This window comes from Schistocerca serialis, chromosome 5, assembly GCF_023864345.2.
Source record: "Schistocerca serialis cubense isolate TAMUIC-IGC-003099 chromosome 5, iqSchSeri2.2, whole genome shotgun sequence".
Lineage (NCBI taxonomy): Eukaryota > Metazoa > Arthropoda > Insecta > Orthoptera > Acrididae > Schistocerca > Schistocerca serialis.
Window position 1 is genome coordinate 418,643,620 of NC_064642.1, and position 19,098 is coordinate 418,662,717.

A 19,098-nucleotide genomic window follows, 5' to 3' on the forward strand; every position below is an offset into this window, starting at 1 on the left:
TTTTGACCTTATTTAAAGTCTTTATACATGTCTCTGAATTAATGGTTGACCCTTTTGGAAAAATATGCACGAGATTGATACCATCACTATCTGCAAAGATTGCCATCATAACTTTGACAGCAGATGGAGTTGCCTTGAATTTCTTCTTTTTTGGTGATTGTAGGTGGTGCAACTCCAGTGACTGCCTTTTTGTCTTTGGCTCAACGTGATGCATCAAGGCCTGTTTTATTCAAGATACTAGTGAGTTGTTTTTCTTTCCTCCATAATCCTCCACCCCCTCCTATCTTCTTCTTCTTCTGCTTTTACGGCCTCATTGGACCACTTCAGTCAATCATTTCTGGTCCTCTTCTTTGGTATTTTCCCCTTCCGAGTGGCCCAGTATCTCTTCATTCGTTCTGATGCTTTTCGTCGTTCCTTATCTGTAAATACCCTTTTCATTGTATGTCGTTTGTCAATTTTTGGTTTAAATCTTATTTCTGTGTCCCTCAACTTCTTTAAATTTGGCGTTTTGTTCTGCAAATCATCCAGAGTTATTTCCAGTTCTTCCATTTCCTCTCTTATTTCCTTAAGCCATCCTCCTTGTTGTTTCAAATTCCTGAGTTTCTCAATAATTTTCCTTGATAATCTGGTTTCTGGTGTCCTCAGAATGTGACCACAAAAAGAGATCCTTTTCTTTCGTATAGTATCAGTGATGGGCTCCAGTTCTCTGTATACCACTTCATTTGGAACTATCCGCCATTGCCCAGCTTTTTGATATTTCTTATTTATGCATGTTCTAGCAATTCTTCTCTCTACTTTTAAAATTTTGTCAATTCTGTTTTTCTGGGTGACTTTAAAAAGAGTTTCACTTCCGTATGTAACCTCTGGTTGAACCACCGTCTTGTAATGTTTTAATTTTGTTTTAATTGATAGACATTTTTTATTGTACGTAGACCATGTTAGTTTTTGAGCTTTTATCATTTTATTAGTTCTTGCTCGCCATGCAGGTTTCTCGTCCAATTTATGTGTTATAATTTCACCCAGGTATTTAAATTGTTTCACTACTTTAATTTCCCTATTGTTCACTGTGATGTGATCTATTACAAGTGGATCCGTCACCATTATTTCAGTCTTTTCAAATGATATCTGGAGTCCTAATTTTTGTGCTATATTTTGTAAGCTTGTTATTTGTTTCGTGGCTTCCTGAATATTATTAGCTAGTAATGCTAGGTCATGAGCAAATCCCAAGCAATTTAGATTTATTTTATCTTTCTTAGTTCCAATTTTAATATTCATAGGATTTTCCTTGTACCATTCTCTCATTACATATTCAAGAGCACAATTGAATAGCAATGGTGATAAACAATCTCCCTGTCTCAAACCCTGTTTTAATCGTAAATGGTGCAGATATTTCTCCTCTAAATTTTACTTTGGATTTGGTGGTTGTTAAGGTTAACTGTATCATTTTTATTAATTTAGGATGAAGTCCAAAATTCCTTAATATTTTCATCATTGAAGATCTATGGATGCAATCATACGCCTTTTTGAAATCTACAAAGGTTATGACTAGTTGTTTTTGCCTTCTTTTGTAGACATCCATAACTAACTTCAAGGTGATTATCTGTTCTGGGCAGCTTCTCCAGGATCTAAACCCTCCTTGATATTCTCGCAGTTCCAGTTCTAATTGATCTTTACAGCGGTTGTATAGTATTCTTGACATGATCTTATACATGCAGTCCAAAAGGGAAATTCCTCTATAGTTGTCTGGATTTGATTTTTCTCCTTTCTTATGTAATGGATGTATTATAGCAGTAGTCCAATTTTCTGGTAATTTCTCTTCATTCCAGATTTTTACTATGCATTGGTGTAATGCTATCTTTGCTGGTTCTGCTGCATATTTCCAAAGTTCAGCAAACGTTTGATCTTCTCCACTTGCTTTGTAGTTTTTGAGTTCTTTCAAAGCTCTGTAGACCTCATTAATTGTAGGTGGATTTATATTTTCTGCTGGTGTTTTAATTGGGGTTTCTGTGTTTATCTGAAGAAGTTCTGGGGGATCTTCACAATTTAGTAACTTGTTAAATGTTTCTGCTAGAATTTCTGTATTTTTACTATTGCTATGGGCTAGGTTATTATCTTTATCTTTTAACATTAATGTTGGAGGATCATATCTTTGTAATTGTCTGCCAAATATTTTGTAATAGTCTCTTGAGTTTGTTTTTTCACTATTTGTTTCTATCATTAGAAGTATATCTTTTTGGTACTGACGTTTAACTCTCTTTATTATTTTTTGTGTTGTCTTCCTTTGTTTTGTGAGTTCCAAATATGATTTTTCTGTTTTTTCATTTTGATGCCTTAACCAGACTTGGTGTCGATCCAACACTGCTTCATCACATTCATCGTTCCACCACTGGTGTTTTTTCCTTGGATTTATAGGGGCAACTTGTTCAGCTATTTGTTTCAATTTGGGAATTATTTCTTCCAGATCATCTGTTATTTTTATATCCCTGGTTTGTGCTTCATAATCCTCATTTTGTATCAGTTTATGAGGGTCATAGGTTCTCTTCTTCTTCTGGTGGGATTTTTTCTTTGCTAATGGGGTTAATTTAATTTTAATTTTTATCATGTAATGATCTGATCCGGTATCTGTCCCTCTCGGTACTTTCACATTGTAAATTTCCTTGTGGTAATTCTTATCCATGCAGACATGGTCCAGTTGCCATTCTCCTTTTTTCCAGTCTGGATGTTTCCAAGTTTTTAGTTTACTTGGTCTTCTCTTAAAATACGTCAACTTTGAGATAATGTCATGGTTTCTGCAAAATTCCACTAGTCTTATGCCATTTTTGTTTGTTCTTCTTTGTGCTGTCCATTACCCTATTATGTCTCTATATCTCTTTTCCCTTCCTAACTGTGCATTGAAGTCTCCAATTAAAATTTTGATGTGATTTTTATTAATGTTATTCGTCGTTTGATCTAAGAGCTCCCAAAATTTTTCTACCTCTTCTCTGTGTTCTTTTTTATTATTTTTATCATTTGTCGGGGCATGGGCATTTATTATTGTGTACATTTTATTTGCAGCTTTTAGAGTTAATGTTGAGAGTCTGGGAGATTGTGCTTTAAATTCTATTATAGACTCTATTATTTTCAGACTCACCACGAATCCTGTTCCAAATTGTGGACACTGTTTCATGACTCTTTTCCCTGGTATTCCCTTATAAATCCTATATCCTTGCGATTCTATCGGCTCCTGATCAGTATTTCTCATTTCTTGAAGTCCGGTTATGAGAATCCCCTTGCGATCCATTTCATCCGTCAGAATTTTGAGTTTGCCTGGTTGTACGAGGGAATTTATATTGTGTGTCGCAATGTAGTTTATTTGTCCTGTCTTGAGTTTTGGTCGTCTGTCCGTTTTGGGTATTTTCAGATGCTCCGACTCATCCAAGTTATCTTTCAGGTGACTGCCCACCGTACCCGAGTGCAGTCTTCCTTGGTTATTGCCAAGCGGTGGATTATTCCTTGAAAGATTTCCTTCCATGTTTGACTTTCAAAGGTAGTCAACCTTGTATGGAGCAAGCTCCGAGTTACAACTACGGTTGTTAGCCGTAGAGGTTGTTTAGTGTTTGGTCCGCGAGAGCTATTTTATTTCGCTCAAGTCCGCCGGTAAACCGGTGAGGACCCCCCTATCCGCCACCTGGGACGCGCCACGTCGGAGTATCACCTCTCCGCCTGCTACGACACCGTATTAGGATTATCCTCAGTAGTTTTGCAACCCCCTTCCATATTAGGGCTGTCTTCAGTAGTTTTGCAATCTATTTACCTGTCTGAAAATTTGTTCAGAGAACGAAAGCTTCTGAAAAGTGGTACAAACAAGACTTAAAAGGTATTTCAACAAAATGAAATAACAACTGTAGTTCACACTGTACCAGGTATCTAAGCATAGTGACACATTGTAGGAAATTATGCAATATTCTTTACCCATAGAAGTGAAAGGTTGAGTGCATTTCTGTAGCTGTGTGTGTGCACTGATTAGAAAAAGAGCAACAGCTCTAAGGCCAATTACATCCCTACACAGTTATGTGAGTCCATGTGCAACAAACCAATAACTCACAGGTAATTGTTGTCTTTCATCAGTTTTGTTCATTTTTTCCATTCTGGAATATCATTAGTAGTTTTCTGTTCACATGGCTATTCTGCAGCCCTATGTTTGGTTTTGCCCTATCTTTGTTCCTGCATTTTTTCATATTTATAACTCTAACACATTCTTTGTCCATTTTCTCTCCTACACCATACTTATTTTCTGGACACATGGTGGTCTTCCTGTGTTTCTCTGTTTGAACACTACTGTTGTAATGGCCCATCATGCCATCGGCTGCTTTACTCCTGATCTCTCAGCCTTGGAAATAATTTTATCACTGGAACCTACTTCTTTGCACCTTTTGTTTCAGTTAATATTCTTGATACAATACTTGTATAAACTAACTATGCCAGCACCACTTTTTGACTAAGTATGTTTGTTCACAATTACGTTCCTAAATTCTCAAGTGCGCCTAGTAAAACAGTTTCTCAAATCCCATCTTTTAAGCTTCTACAACTGCCACCTGTATCTCATTAAATATTAATGCTACAATCACTTACTTTTTACACTACATCCATTAGTGTTTTTCTTTTACATTTCCTTTTTTTGCCACACTTTGTCTACTATCAATCAAATTGGGATTCCTTGCTTATTCTTATTCTACATTTACCAGTTCAGAAAATAGTCCATCCCCTGGAAGAATATGGTTCCACATACTCCTGCTGAAATACCTTCCGGCACTTAGTATTCCTCCAAATGGACTTACGATTAAAACTGGTGTGTCTAGATGACATTCATTTGTTCATTCACTCATTTAAAGAGCTTCGCCTTATTTAGTTCCATCAGTCAATAACCTTCACTTTTTTGCTCTTGCATAATTGTACAATCTTCGCTCAGATCACAACTAACTGCCTCTGCTCCTTTGCAAAATCCTTTTATTCTGTTAACAATAATTTCTTGCATTACTAAACAGAGACAGTTAAATATTTTCTCCGAAAGGTAATAATGCAAATGTAGATACAAGTGCTTTGAAAACAAATACATTGCCTGACAAAGAAAGTGAATCACTCAGCAGGGAAGACTAAATGAAACTAAATTTCATAGGTTTTTAGAGGGTAGGTGATGTTAATCATTCATCAGCAGACCATGCCTCCTGGTCATGGCACCACCCCAAACACAGCTGTTTGTATTGTGGTGTTAGGGGTAGTCTCTGTGTGGAATAGTAATTCCTTAGTCCAGCGGCTGATAGACTCCAAACAATGTTGCAGCAAGTTGATTACTTGTTCATGGATGGAAGGTGCAAATGTGAAGGGGTTAACAAGTGCTTGGTGTTGTGGTGTTCAGATGTGGTTGACAGGAATGTTCACAAGTATGCATCCTTCTTATGTTTCCTTGCCGTCCAATATCAGGTCACTGTCACATCTGAATGCCCCTTAATTCTGGACACTGCTTGGTATGACCAGCTGATATAATGAGGACCAACAATGAGAGCCCTTTCATACTCAGTCAGGAGCTGATAACGCTATCTCACAAGAATATGTAGCACGCCAGTGTCCTCTACAGTGATCAGTGATCACTCAACATCTGAAGCTGTTCACACCCCTTATATACCCCACCTAGGCTACTAACAACACTTAACATGAATAGTATTAATGCACTCTGGTGGCTCTTCTACCTGTCTCAGAGAATTTCAACTCTCATAATTTACATAACCACCAATAGCTTGTATGTGTATGTAATTACATTGACATCCAATCATGTCTTCTGGGTGCTTCAATTCTTTTGTCGGGCAGTGTACATCAGCAAATATATGCACAGCACTAATCAACTACCCTCATCTACTCCAGCATTTACAACAAAACTTCTGAGGGGCATTTCTGTAATTCATCAGTACCATTATGGCATGAAATTCTCTAAAACTATTCCATATGAAGATTTTCATCCACGGAAAGTTTGTTTTGAAATAAGCATGAATAAAACCTGATGTTTCTGGCACATCACCCAGAACTAATGTTCACCACGCATCCATTATCTAACAGAGAAGATTAAGAAATTTTAAGAAGTCAGGGGCATATCACCAAAAAGTATATATTCCAAAACAAATAAGGATAAAGTTTTTATCATGAAATCAATAAAGACTATACAACCAGATTCCTGAATCTTGATCAACTGAAACAAAATGTTGCTTCTCATTTTTCTTCAGTGGGGGAGTGTGGCACAGAGGAGCAATTTGAGTTAGAACAAATTTACTCAAAGTCTGCCAATCTAGCCTACATTCTGTCACAGCCAAAAAAGGAGTCAGCTAACAGTAAATTCTAATGGCAAACAAAATATAAACTCACGGTTTAGATAAAATCTCTCTTAAACACAAAACAATGATATTGCAAGACCAAAAAGCTTATTAAAACCAGCAATGTCATACAATATTGCTCAAAATCAGGAGTTGGTTCATGGTTGTAATGGTACTTACAGCAGTGGCTGCACTGGACACTCCAGCATGTTTGAGGAACTCAAGCTCTTCAGTCATCTTTGTTGCCAATGCTTGTAAATAGCCCCTTGCATCCTTTTCATCACTTACCCTAGAGGTGGAAAATGATCAGTCTCTCTCTCATGGACATTGTCTTAAGGTAAAATATGAACAAGGGTTGTACAGTTATTATTCAACTACTGATAGAGATAAAACTCAACTACTGACAGAAATAAAACAATGTTCTCACCACTGGATTATTTCACTAATCTGTGCTTCCCATTGAGCAATAGCATCTTTCTTGCTTCTCAGTTCTTCGTATTCTTCTTCAAGTTGCCTTCTTTCATTCTGTATTCGACTTACACTCTCAGTTAGCTGCAAATTACAATAAACTGACAGTTGGCATATAACCCAGCAAAATGGAATTAATAATTTTATGAATAATTCTGTAAATAAATGTTATACAACAAACATGTTCTGTAGACTACAAAATGTAGTACCTTCATCTCGTTGAGCACATCTTACTAAACAGTCTTCACTACTTATCTGGAATGAGAACCAAGTACCTTAACTACTGCTCCTCTTTCCTTAGCTTGTAATACTGAACATCATGAGCTATTAGAATCCCAATTCCTTTATGACTGATGCAAACTACAAACATGGAGGGCAGCTATTCGCAAGCATCGTGTGTAAACAGAGAGAGGAAAAAGCCACTCAGAAGCTCTAGTAAAGACAGGACACACAAGCACACATTATGAACATGAAATAACAAAATGCAACAATTCATTTTCCTAATGACACATGAAAGCTAAAACCCCCTTGAAGACTGCCTCTGCACATGGGGACGAAATTTTTGGTTTTTCCAAGAGATTTATTTGATCACAATCTAACAACCCACAATATTTTAATAAGTGCCTCTCTTTTCTAAAAGATAAGGGAGACTCCCATCCACAACTTTTTAGTTCCCCAACTAGAATTTTGTGACATATACAGTCAAAGGCCATGGCATGGTCTCAGAAAATGATACAAAGAATTTTTTTCTTGTTTGTTTCTACCAGAACAGAATTCCCTGTAGGGTCTTAGTTGTGAAACCCAACTGAGCCGTCATTAAAATGTTATTGACAGAATTTGCTGATATTACCCACTGTCTCACAAGTTTTGGAGAACATAGGAAGGAGAGAGACAGACCTAATTAGAAGCCACTTGCATACTTTAATATCTACAAAGAAGTGTTATAATTGCATACTTCAATCTTTCAGGAAATATGCCTGAATTCACTGACTGATTGCAAACACACATCAAAGGGGACGCTACCAAGTCAGCAGAAGGTTTCATTCAGTACTTTGTTTGAAATCCCATCACACTTAGAAGAGTTGAGATACTAGTTGTTAGTGGGATAATGATATTTGTGATCTCTCTTTAACAGTTGACTTGGCCACACTGCTGGATCACTTTTGATGGTCCATTTTCTCTCCCTGCTTTCAGCTACTGTTACGAAGAATTCACTGAATACAGTAGCCAATAATTTAACATCATAAGTATTTCTACCACCACCATCATGGAGCTGAATACCTATGTATCAAGTGGCTATCTTTATTTATTCCACTGTCTGTATTTCATTCAACATTTTTCAATACTCCCACAACAGAGTTATACATATTTAGGAAAATTAATGGTAGACACATACAAAGACAATAACTCAATCATTTCAAACATATTGCTAATTAGAAGCAGTGCAAATATCAAAACAATTCACACAACTCAAGTTTAAATATACAGATAAGAAGGAAGGCCTTTTTCCATATAGAACAAAATAGTATTCATTGCACCAAGCTTGCAGTGAAGGAAACAATGCGTGGCTAACACATATATACAAATTCAGACAGCCAAATTACTGAACTAAAAAAGAGTATTTTGAGAAAGAACTATGAGAGTCAAAACATGTCTTTTGTGTTTTAAAACTTCATAGACAAATGGGGAAAATTTTATTATCTCACAATTTAACTTTTTACGTAATAGGGGGATATGCTGTCACTGTACAGCTGAGTCAGTGAGCAGAAGACAGGCATATTACAAAAACGAGCTAGTGGAGCTGTTAGATGATTCCTCCTTCAGAGCTGACAGAGAAACAAAAAATACACATCAAAATGCAGAAAATTGTCCCAGCACTATGGTCCAACTGTGGTAGCTCTGAAGGATGAATCATCTAACAGAAGACAATAACCAAAATCTTAGCTGCAAGTTCAGTCCTCTTTAAGTGCTTTTCTAGCAGCCAATGTCTCAACTACACGGTGAGTGATGATCTTTCCTGTATCAACTGCCTGCATAGAACCTTAGCTTTTCAATATTGTAATAAATTAATCTTATCAAATACAGAAGGTAAATTGAACTAAAAGCCTACAACATACAAATTTGATAACGTTAAACTAAGATCAAGATTACTCAGCATAATCTAACATATTCTACTTTCAAGTATTTCCTTAACATATGAGCTAAACTGACTGTGTCCAAGTCCATCATCAACTTCTTGTTGTCTTCCAATAACATCAGTCTTTCACGTTCATGACGCCTCTTGAGCTCTGCAATTGTCTCCTCACTGTCAGTCAAATCTTCAAGTCTCGTGGCATCCAATTTCTCCTTAACAGCTTGTACCTGATCAAAAAATGTCATATTTAAGTAAGTAAGTATCAGAATTGTGTTATTGTAAATCTAGTTATGACTGAAGAATATATTTACATCTTATTTAAGTGCATTCAGTCTTCATAAATTAGAAACTGCCCACAAGATTTTAGCTTGAAGAATAAAGGTGGAGATAAAAGCTTGCAATGGCATTCCAAACTTTAAAAAAATGTGTTCAATAAATTAATCCTTTTCTCAAATATTCAAATTCACTTTTCCAGCAGTGAGGCTTTACTTTGATCCTTTGCTTATGTAGTAGCTGCTGAAAATTAACAGTGCAGCAAATATCCTGAAGGAACTTTGACTGACACCCATTCCCTTTCTACCACTTAAGGAAAGCATTATGTATGGGAAGCAGTTTGCTATTACAAAAGGATAATCTACATTCACTTTTAAGGTAACAAAATGATTAAAATCAAGTGTCCACATCAGAAAGGTTGATCAACTTCTATTATAATGAGTTATGTCTTACAAGGAAAGACATCAATGTGTGAGAAAGAAAGTGACACACAACACCTGCTTTCCTTGCAGATGTCTCCATTTTAACTTTGTTTTAGTCTATAGCTTTTCCCTTTGCTTCTGCTTCTGGCTCCTCTTTCCTGGTGTAAATCACTTTTACATCTGTTTAAGTCAGTGATTCCCAATCGGAGGGTAATAACCCCCTGAGGGCTAAAATGAAATTTTCTGAGGGGTAAACCAAACAATTTGATTCTGTTTCAGTTACAGCACCAAATTAATTTCTGAACATCGTTAGTATTATCACAATTTTTGAAACACTTTAATACTGATTATATAAGTTATCAATAATTAATTTTCCTCAGTTTAATCCGGTGGAGGTTACAGGTTCCTCACATAGTCCACCCACTACACTCATGTTGTGCTTTGTCCTGTACATCGCTGACGATAAAAGTGAGACATATCTGTGACACATGCTAAATGTTTCAAGAAAATGTCTTCTCCAAGTTGTAGATGGTACCTGAGTCATCCAGAAACTGCTTCATTACTCGCTTCGAAATAGATAAATGAAGTAATTGACAGAACAACACAGCAGTAACTACATAGGGCTGTACACTTTATTATTATTATTATTATTATTATTATTATTATTATTATTAGGCTGGTTAGACACAAAGCATAACAGCCTGACATTATCCAATATCCAGTCCAGAAGTAAGGAGTCCAGCAACCAAGTTATTCACAAACAGCAAGTATAGTGTGCACATCTGAACTTGTTTGATATTAAATGGGTACACCCTCACTGTGGATAGTTAGCTTTTTTATCCGAGAAGTTGTGGATAGCACTTGCAACGCACCAGGAATTCTTTCGTCATTCATTAAAAAAACCCCACACCCACAAACTAAATATCATTCACATTTCATCATTTAAAAAATAAAAGTGTTCCAAGAAAAGTCTTTCATTCTACAATTTACTTAGTTGCTAAGGTTGGTGATAATGGGAGGTGGGGATGGGGTGGGGAGGGGGGGGGGGGGGGGTACTAACTAATGTTTGATTGCACTCAGGGGTTACAGTCTAAGAAAGGTTGGGAACCACTGGTTTGTGTTTCTGTTATCAGTCTCCCTCTTTGGACTACATTTCACGGAAAAAATGTTTTGGTTACTAGCTGATCTGCTAAACTTAACTGTTGTTAATATTTTGTTTCCTTACCCTAATACGTGTCACAGGTTTTATTTGTTGCATGTAAATTTTACATTCCTCTCTCCTTTTTTTATTTATCTAATTTAACTCTGTTTCTTAGATTTATTATACATATGCATGCTGCAGATCACCGTAAAGAGCATGGTGTAGGTTATCTGTCATTACTGCAATTCAGTTACATTAACCATACACTCTCTCAAGACTCTCAACCCAGTGGTTAACATGAGCAACTGGTATAATATAAGTCAGATATGATCTGTAACTTCAGATCGATTCTCTTGCGTCCAGTAGTTACCAGTCTTAGCTTCAATACTGTGTGCAAAGCTTCCATAAATTTAAATTGTTTCAAACTCAATTCATTACATGAAACGTTTCTGTGGCTTTATCACTGCATATTATGTCTATTTTCGACTACGTATATGTAGATGGACTGAACACAATGTTGTCTGCTAGCTGAGGATGACCAGTTGGCTGAGCTGAGAAAGCTGTCAATAATGATCACGGCCATTTGTCTTCTACCAATACAGCTACGCCTGTGACTCACTGGGCAGAGTCTTCTTAAAGTGAACAATTAGACACTTAACTATTTCATTCACAGCTGGGTGCACTTATTTCTGTATGTATACAAAATGCACCACTGGACAGGGAAAAAACATACTCAGTTAATAACAAACTGTTCAAGATTTCATCTGTAAGTACTGCCAGAATTTGTTTCAATTGTATCACCACATCCAGTGACAGTTTCAACTGTGCACCTCAATTTATGATTTCCTGTCAGAAAAGTCCCAGTTCAGAGTAACTGATGGGAAATCATCTGGAGAAATCAAAGTTATATCTGTGATTCTCCAAGCAAGTGTTATAAGCCTTCTGCTGTTTTCTGTCTATAAAAACAGTTCAGGAATATCAGCAATATTGTGAACAGAATTGATTGCTACTCATCGTAAAGATGACGCACACAGCTGCAGTCAGGGAAGATGAAAAGGCAGTTACGTGTAAGCTTTCAGCCAAAGCCTTCTTCAGAAAAGAAAAACACACACGTTAACAGGAGCAATCACACCTCACATCCCTCCCAATCCGGCCAATAATACGACTTTTCTTCATCACACTTTGAAACTTAACATCTTATAAATGTGTAAAATGGGAAAATGGTATGGAGTACAGTATCCACATTATTTAATGTCGCAGAGGAATCCTGTTATGGAGATAGCAGTCATGAGTATGTGTAAAGTGTGGAAGATTGTGTGAATGTTTGCGCATTTTTCTTTTCTAAAGAAGGCTTTGGTACAAAGCTTATTATGTGGCTGTGTTTTCATCTTGCCTTTCTGCAACTCAATGTGTCATCTCTACAGTAAGTAGCAATCTACTCTTTTCACAATATAGTTTATATTCCAACCTAAAGAATTTAGGATACAATCTGAGATAAGATAACTGCATTATGTGAAAAATGACAATGGAACCTGAACAATAAAAAGTGTGAGGTCCTCTAATTGGATACTAAATAAAATCCATTAAATTTCAGTTAGATGATAAATCACACATATGTAAAGGTTGTTGATTCAATTAAATATCTAATGATTACAATCACAAACAATTTAAATCTGAACCAACACTTACAAAATGTTATGAGGAAGGCACACCAAAGACTGCATTTTATTGGCAGTAAAGACACTATCTACATGATGCTCACTGTACTCTTCTGTAGTATTTGCTGTGTGGTAAGGGATCCTTAACAGATATGATTCCCAAAAGACACTGAAAAAGGTCAAAGAAGTGCAGCTTGAAACAGGGGAGTGTGTGTTAGAGATGAGTTGGGGTCGCAGTCATTAAAGGAAAGATGTTTTGCATTGCACGTTGCAATGAGATATTCACACAAAAATTCAATCACTTATTTTTTCCCCTCTAAGTGTCACAATATTTTGTTAGCTCCCACATATGCAGGGAGAAATGACCATCATGATAAAATAGAGAAACCAGTGCTTACATATAGGTGTTTATTTTTCACATGTGCTCCTCGAGAGAGGAATGGTAGAGAAATAATCTGAAAGTAGTTCTATGTATCCTCTGATAAACACTTATATGTGAATTGCAGGGTAACCATGCACATGCACATGTACATAGATGAAACACTCACATGTTATCACAAAGAAAGAAGACATTTTCTGTCTTACAAACAAGTAATTCTGTTGGATTTCTTAGTATTCCTCCTAAGCTTGGAGTGATACAATATATCTTCGAAGACAAGATTATCTACAAAGAGTTTATCACTTGAAAGAACTGCTTATTGTTCATCTTTTGTGCAAGAATGAAAGTGAAACATTTCACTGAAGAACTTGCAGAAAACAAAAACAAAAAAATTCAATGGTAGATTTTGTCACTATTATGACACAATTAAAAGTTGGTACCACTTGAGCTTCATGTCTTCAAGCTGATACAGACAAATTTACAGGAAGTGATGTTTGGAACAAAAAGACACTAGGTTGAATGGTTGAGAATACAAGATAAATTTTTTACCAAGCAGTGATACACAGCTTAAAATCAATGACAACTCAACTGCTCTTCATGAATTACTTAATGCATATTCTGTATCATTTTTGTTTCTGAAAAGAAATTTTATTTATTTGACTAATTAATTCACACATGGTGTTTATTTGCATTACTTTTTCTCTATAAAATGGAAGATCATGTATAGGTAGACTTACATATCAGAGAACTGCATAAGCTTTCAAGTTTTTGCTGTTCTTCTAATATATGCAGTTAACAAGGGGACAGAAATGGAAATGACAACGAACATAAGAATGACAGTTATGTATGATACAGAAGCAGAGAGAAGATTATAAAAATAATTAAAGCTTAAAAGCTGGCACAGTTTAAGTGTTCTCATTCATCATCCCTCTTTCACTTGCCAGCTAACTCATTCCTGTCTTCATTTTGTGTAGGCTGCAAGGAAGACTGTGCTTAATGTGGAAATAGTATACAGGGTGTTAAAAAAAAGAAAGAAAGAAAGTGCCGCACAGTCCTGCATGAGGCAGCATCAGTCAAAAGCAGAAGAAAAATTCCTGTAATGATACATCTGGAAACTAGTGCCTGTTCAGATATGGGCCACGGAAGATCTGCAGTCCACAGTCTGCATTTTATTTATAGATGACCCAGGATTCACAAACAATGGGATAGTAAATTACCATAATACACATGTATGGGCAAATGAAAATTCTCAATCAATCATGGAAGTGAGGAATTGGGGTCACTTCAGTATCAATGGGCAGGAATTGTCAGTAACAGGTTCATAGGAACATATACTTCACCAAGCAGATTAACAGATTGTGAGGCAGTACCTCAGGCACCACCCCATTTCCTACAGATTGTGTGACAGTAAATCACCACAACATTATGGGCAACAGATTGGTCGAGCAGGTCCAGTAGCATATCCCGATCCCACCCCACCACTTGCTAGACATAAACTCACTGGATTACTAGCTAAGGGGACATTTAAATGCATTGTTGTATGCCCAATCCATTGACAACATGCAGACATTACAGAAGACTTTACACAATTCTGAATGTGTGAATGATACACTGTGAAGAAGAGTGGTAACCACGTGCAGCACTGTGTACAGTATCAACTTCTACATGACAGACAGATGGGAATGAATATGTTACAATTTTTTAAAATTTTCCTTCATTTTGTCGACTGATAACATTTTCATTTATTGGCAGACATGGCACAAGCATAGGCAAATGTAAACACAGAGAACTGTAGCTTGGGGTATGAAGTAAAATTATGTTACACAAAGTTAATAAGTACAAGCTCATAATTAGATTAGACAGCAAAATGTATATGACTCCAAAACAATTACACAAATTTTCATTAAATGTAGACTGGAAGCAAACTGAGATTTCAAGATGAATCTTTTGCTTGCCTTGATGTGTGGTGTCATAAAATGCCAGGATATGGTCTAGATTAACTGCACTACAAAGAAATTAAAAATTCCTTGATTTCATCCAAGGAAACACTTTACGAGTTTCCTCATAACCACAACTTGTTCATAAATTAACCCCAACGTAAATTATGTATTCCTTTGCCACAATTTCTTCAGGAATTAACCCCCTGATATAAATTATGTATCCCTTTCTTTACCATATCCACTGTGTCTTAATTGTTTTCTCTTGAGCTTTATAGGAAATGAAATGTGAATACAACAGCTTTGGATTTATCTTCGACTCCTACTATCAGTAAGGCTAATCTATTTTTGCCAATTACAAATTATTCCATTCATCACAAAAGAATACTGTTAGTTAGGCAAAAAACAACGAGGAAAGCACTAGCACATATATGACACATCTGCAAGTATATTGTAGAAATGTAAATTTTGTTTAAGTGTTTCCAGTTATAAGAGGTATGAGTAATTTTTTTACGAGTGAATAAACATGCATTAAACATATTTGTCACAGAGTGTGGAAATATACAAGGAGTAATACTTTACCTCTCTTTCAAGAGTCTCTCTCCTGTTCTCTGAGTCTTGTAATTGATCTCTCAGGCTTGAGCACTCCAAATTAAATCTTGATTGTTGCTGCTGTAAGCTCTCATTATACTGAACTTGGAGCTTTTCTACCTCAGACTTTAACCTTGCTATTTCCTGTGATGCATGTGACTGGCTAGCTACAGAAATATCAGCTCCTACTATAATACTCCTCTGTCGCAACTTCTCAATTTCTTCCTCCATTTGTTTACAATATTCTTCGCTTCTTTCCCTAAGTTTGCGTTCTTTTGCTGTCTCTGCCATAGCTTCATCTACACGTGCTTCAAGCTCTCTTCTAAGTTTTTCTGCTTTGCGAATGTCATGTCGAAGGCTATCAATTTTTTGCATAGCTACTTCCAGCTCTTCCTCCTTATCCCGGACCTGACGTGAAAGTTTCTGCTTCTGTTGTCTCAGCTCTGACAGCCTGTAAGTGAAGATATTAGAATCAACCTATGCCACACATTGCCATGCAGTGATCACAAAAAAGAATTAAGAAACCCTGGAGAAATAAGGCACTTAAGGTGGTTGTGAACAAGAACAAAGAGGATACCATGTCAGTCTACTTTCATAATGTTTTATAAAGTAGTTTACAAATTAGTTGGTACAAATAAATAGCAAGAATTTCAGGGAGGTGCAAATTTAAAATAGTTACCGATTATGAGGCATTGTCAGAAACATAAATAAAATTGATCATTCACACAAATAACATACATATTTTATAACAAAGAGTTGTATTAGTAATAGTTACTACAGTCATAACTAGTAACATCATTTACACACGTCTGCTGAAACAAATTTCTGATATGAGTAAATAAAGTTACTGTATGTGGGTTATAGCAACAGGAAAATGTTTAGAACAGATATGCATAAACAATTTTGCACAAAATTGTTATGCTAGATTGGTAAATCAGGAGTAAACATGCACCTATTCCATTGCAATAATAGCATGAAAAGAAAATTATACAATGAGCAACAAATTCAGTTTACAGAAAGGGTGTTCTCACTATGGCTGACATATTCTTTGCACACTTCAGCAACTGTTTTGATATTTAAAAAAATATATATATTATATTGTTTATTCTGTCATATCAGTCATGACTTTCTGCAAAGTGAAACTCAGAAGGCATAATAAATCATACAAACAATTTTTTGAAAAAAAAAAAAGGTATTGCTAAAAATCAAATCTTCTGTAAATAAGCCATTAAAACAGACAGTTTTGGATTTTTACCACACTGCTGAAATCTTAAGTTAGGCTGTTTGAGAAGACTGTATGTGATTACAAGGCAAAGTGTTGTATATATTTTGGCCTATCAAAGATGAAGGTACAGTTTTTGACAGGACAGGGAATTATGTCATGTAACAGCCAACTCCTGCAACACTGCCAAAGCCAATGGTTCCTCTGCATGCAAAAGGAAGACCTTTCAGAATGAGATTTTCACTCTGCAGCAGAGTGTGCACTGATATGAAACTTCTTGGCAAATTAAAACTATGTGCCGGACTGAGACTCGAACTTGGGACCTTTGCCTTACGCGGGTAAGTGCTCTGCCATATGAGCTACTCAATCACGACTCACAACCCATCCTCACAGCTTTACTTCCACCAGTATCTCATCTCCTACCTTCCAAACTGGCGGAAGTAAAGCTGTGAGGACGGGTCGTGAGTCGCGCTTTGATAGCTCAGTTGGTAGAGCACTTGCCTGCAAAAGGCAAAGGTCCTGAGTTAGAGTCTTGGTCTGGCACACAGTTTTAATCTGCCCAGAAGACCTTTCACCTGACAACGTTCTGTGATGTGGAAAATATTCTTTCAAAATTGCAAGAGAAATTTTCAATAGAGATAGAACTGGCATCTTTAACAATTTACTTCCTACTAAAACACATTCCATTAAGGGTAAAGAATCTCAGGCAACAATACTTCTGAAGAATGTAAATGTTGTGTTCCTTCCTTTGAAATGCACTATTCACATGCAGCCTCTGGATCTGGGCATGACATACACTGTTAAAGCGAAATATGAGAAGCAGTCATGCAATACTCAATTACAATCCTTGAGAGGAAGGAAGTGATGAGATTCAACATGTTTGTTGCTGCTTGGAATTGTGTAACACAACAGAACTTGTTAAATTGTTTCACAATGGGTGGTTGGGGTATATCAGTTGCTGTTGAAGATTAAATTCTTCCAGAAGAAGACAGGAGTAGAATCAGAGATTTTCTTGAAAATGTGACATTTCAGGACTTTGTTGTCTGTGATGATGACATCCATATTTCTGCACCTGGTACAAATGTGGGATGTGTGAAGTGCATGTGAATGAATGCTGCGAGGTAGGAAGTAGTGGTGACAACAATGAAGAACGAAGAAGAAGAAGAAGAAGAAGGAGAAGAAGGAGAAGAATAAAAGGGGAGTAAGAGGAGGAAGAGAGGGCCATTACTCAACCTTCTGCAGTTGCTGTACAAGGAATTAATATCCCCAGGTACTAATTTCCCTCTTTTCATGTAGATGAATCAGTTCTTGACTTTGTTAAAAAATAAAGGATGTATTCTGTGAAAAGTGCGATTATATATGTATATGTGTTTCTAATGTATTTAAATATGTAGTGTAGGATATTGGTTAAGTTTGTAATTAAATAGCGCTTATGTCACTTAAACAGGCTTGGACTGTGATTCTGGGTGACTCCTTCCCCGTTAAGAGAAACCCCTGTTTAAGGAAAAAATACTTGGTCTCCACAGATTCCTCAAGAAAGAGGTTTTTTACTGTAACTCCCCCCCTCCCCATATCGCTAGTGTCAATTTTATTCAAGATTATACTGTAAGAGAAATATCTGTCAAAACATAAGGACTTAACAGCACTTTATGAATGATTCTTCTGCAACAGATAGTGGGAACTGAATTAAATTTTTAAAATAGAGAGAATGGTATATAGTTTTGATCCACTGAAGAACAATTATCAACCACACAGCATATGTATGTTACATTCCACGACCTTCTATTTGATGTAACAGATGTTTAACTGTTTATGTTCAAAATATAATAATACTTGAGAAAAATACCTACAAAACAATAGGAATCAATGTTACATATTGACATAGCAATATACATAACATTAGCTTAACAATATAACAAAGAATGTTACCTGTCTGTCACTTCAGTGTATTCTGTCATTGCTAACTTCCGCTGGCTTAGAGCATCTTTAAGTTCCTTCTCTTGAAGTTTAATTTTCTCTTGGACATCAAGGTTTTCCTGTCAAAAAACAAGCCGAACATAGATTTTTTGATGCAATGAAATCCAATACTTCACTTTATCTCAATAAATTGTCATAAAACCACACAGTAATAAATATATATATATCTTCATTTCACTCCATCAATAAATGTTTATTTGGCCGAGAACAACACTTAAAATAACTCCAGTTTTAACTGCAATATCTGTATGGAGCAAATTAGTACACTTTTTACATAGGCACCTATACTTTCACTACATGCAACTTAATAGAAACAATGCATCTACTAAGTGATCGATGTAAACTACCAACACTGCATACTATACAACAGACAATGGCAAAAAATAGAGGAATATTTCTTCAAAATCCAATTCTATTGTTCCTAAACTCAAACTACAGAGAAAATTTAGTTTGACTGTTAATGGAATTAGACTGGAGAATATTACAGAAATTTGCTTCTTGTCACGAGAACATTATATTTCATGACCACAATAACAATATCAATTTCTACAACAG

At 36.1% G+C, this 19,098-nt stretch overlaps 1 protein-coding gene across 1 annotated transcript in view; it reads right to left on the bottom strand.

The window, feature by feature from the left end:
- LOC126481445 (serine/threonine-protein kinase Genghis Khan) overlaps positions 1–19,098 on the bottom strand; it is a 382,862-nt gene that overhangs the window by 188,056 nt on the left and 175,708 nt on the right. Inside the window, exons 12-16 of the mRNA XM_050105210.1 lie at positions 18,496–18,602; positions 15,336–15,795; positions 9,021–9,170; positions 6,769–6,893; positions 6,522–6,630 (exon numbers count right to left, since the gene is read on the bottom strand). Of these exons, the coding sequence (XP_049961167.1) occupies positions 6,522–6,630; positions 6,769–6,893; positions 9,021–9,170; positions 15,336–15,795; positions 18,496–18,602 (951 nt within the window). The remainder of the gene's footprint in view (positions 1–6,521; positions 6,631–6,768; positions 6,894–9,020; positions 9,171–15,335; positions 15,796–18,495; positions 18,603–19,098) is intronic.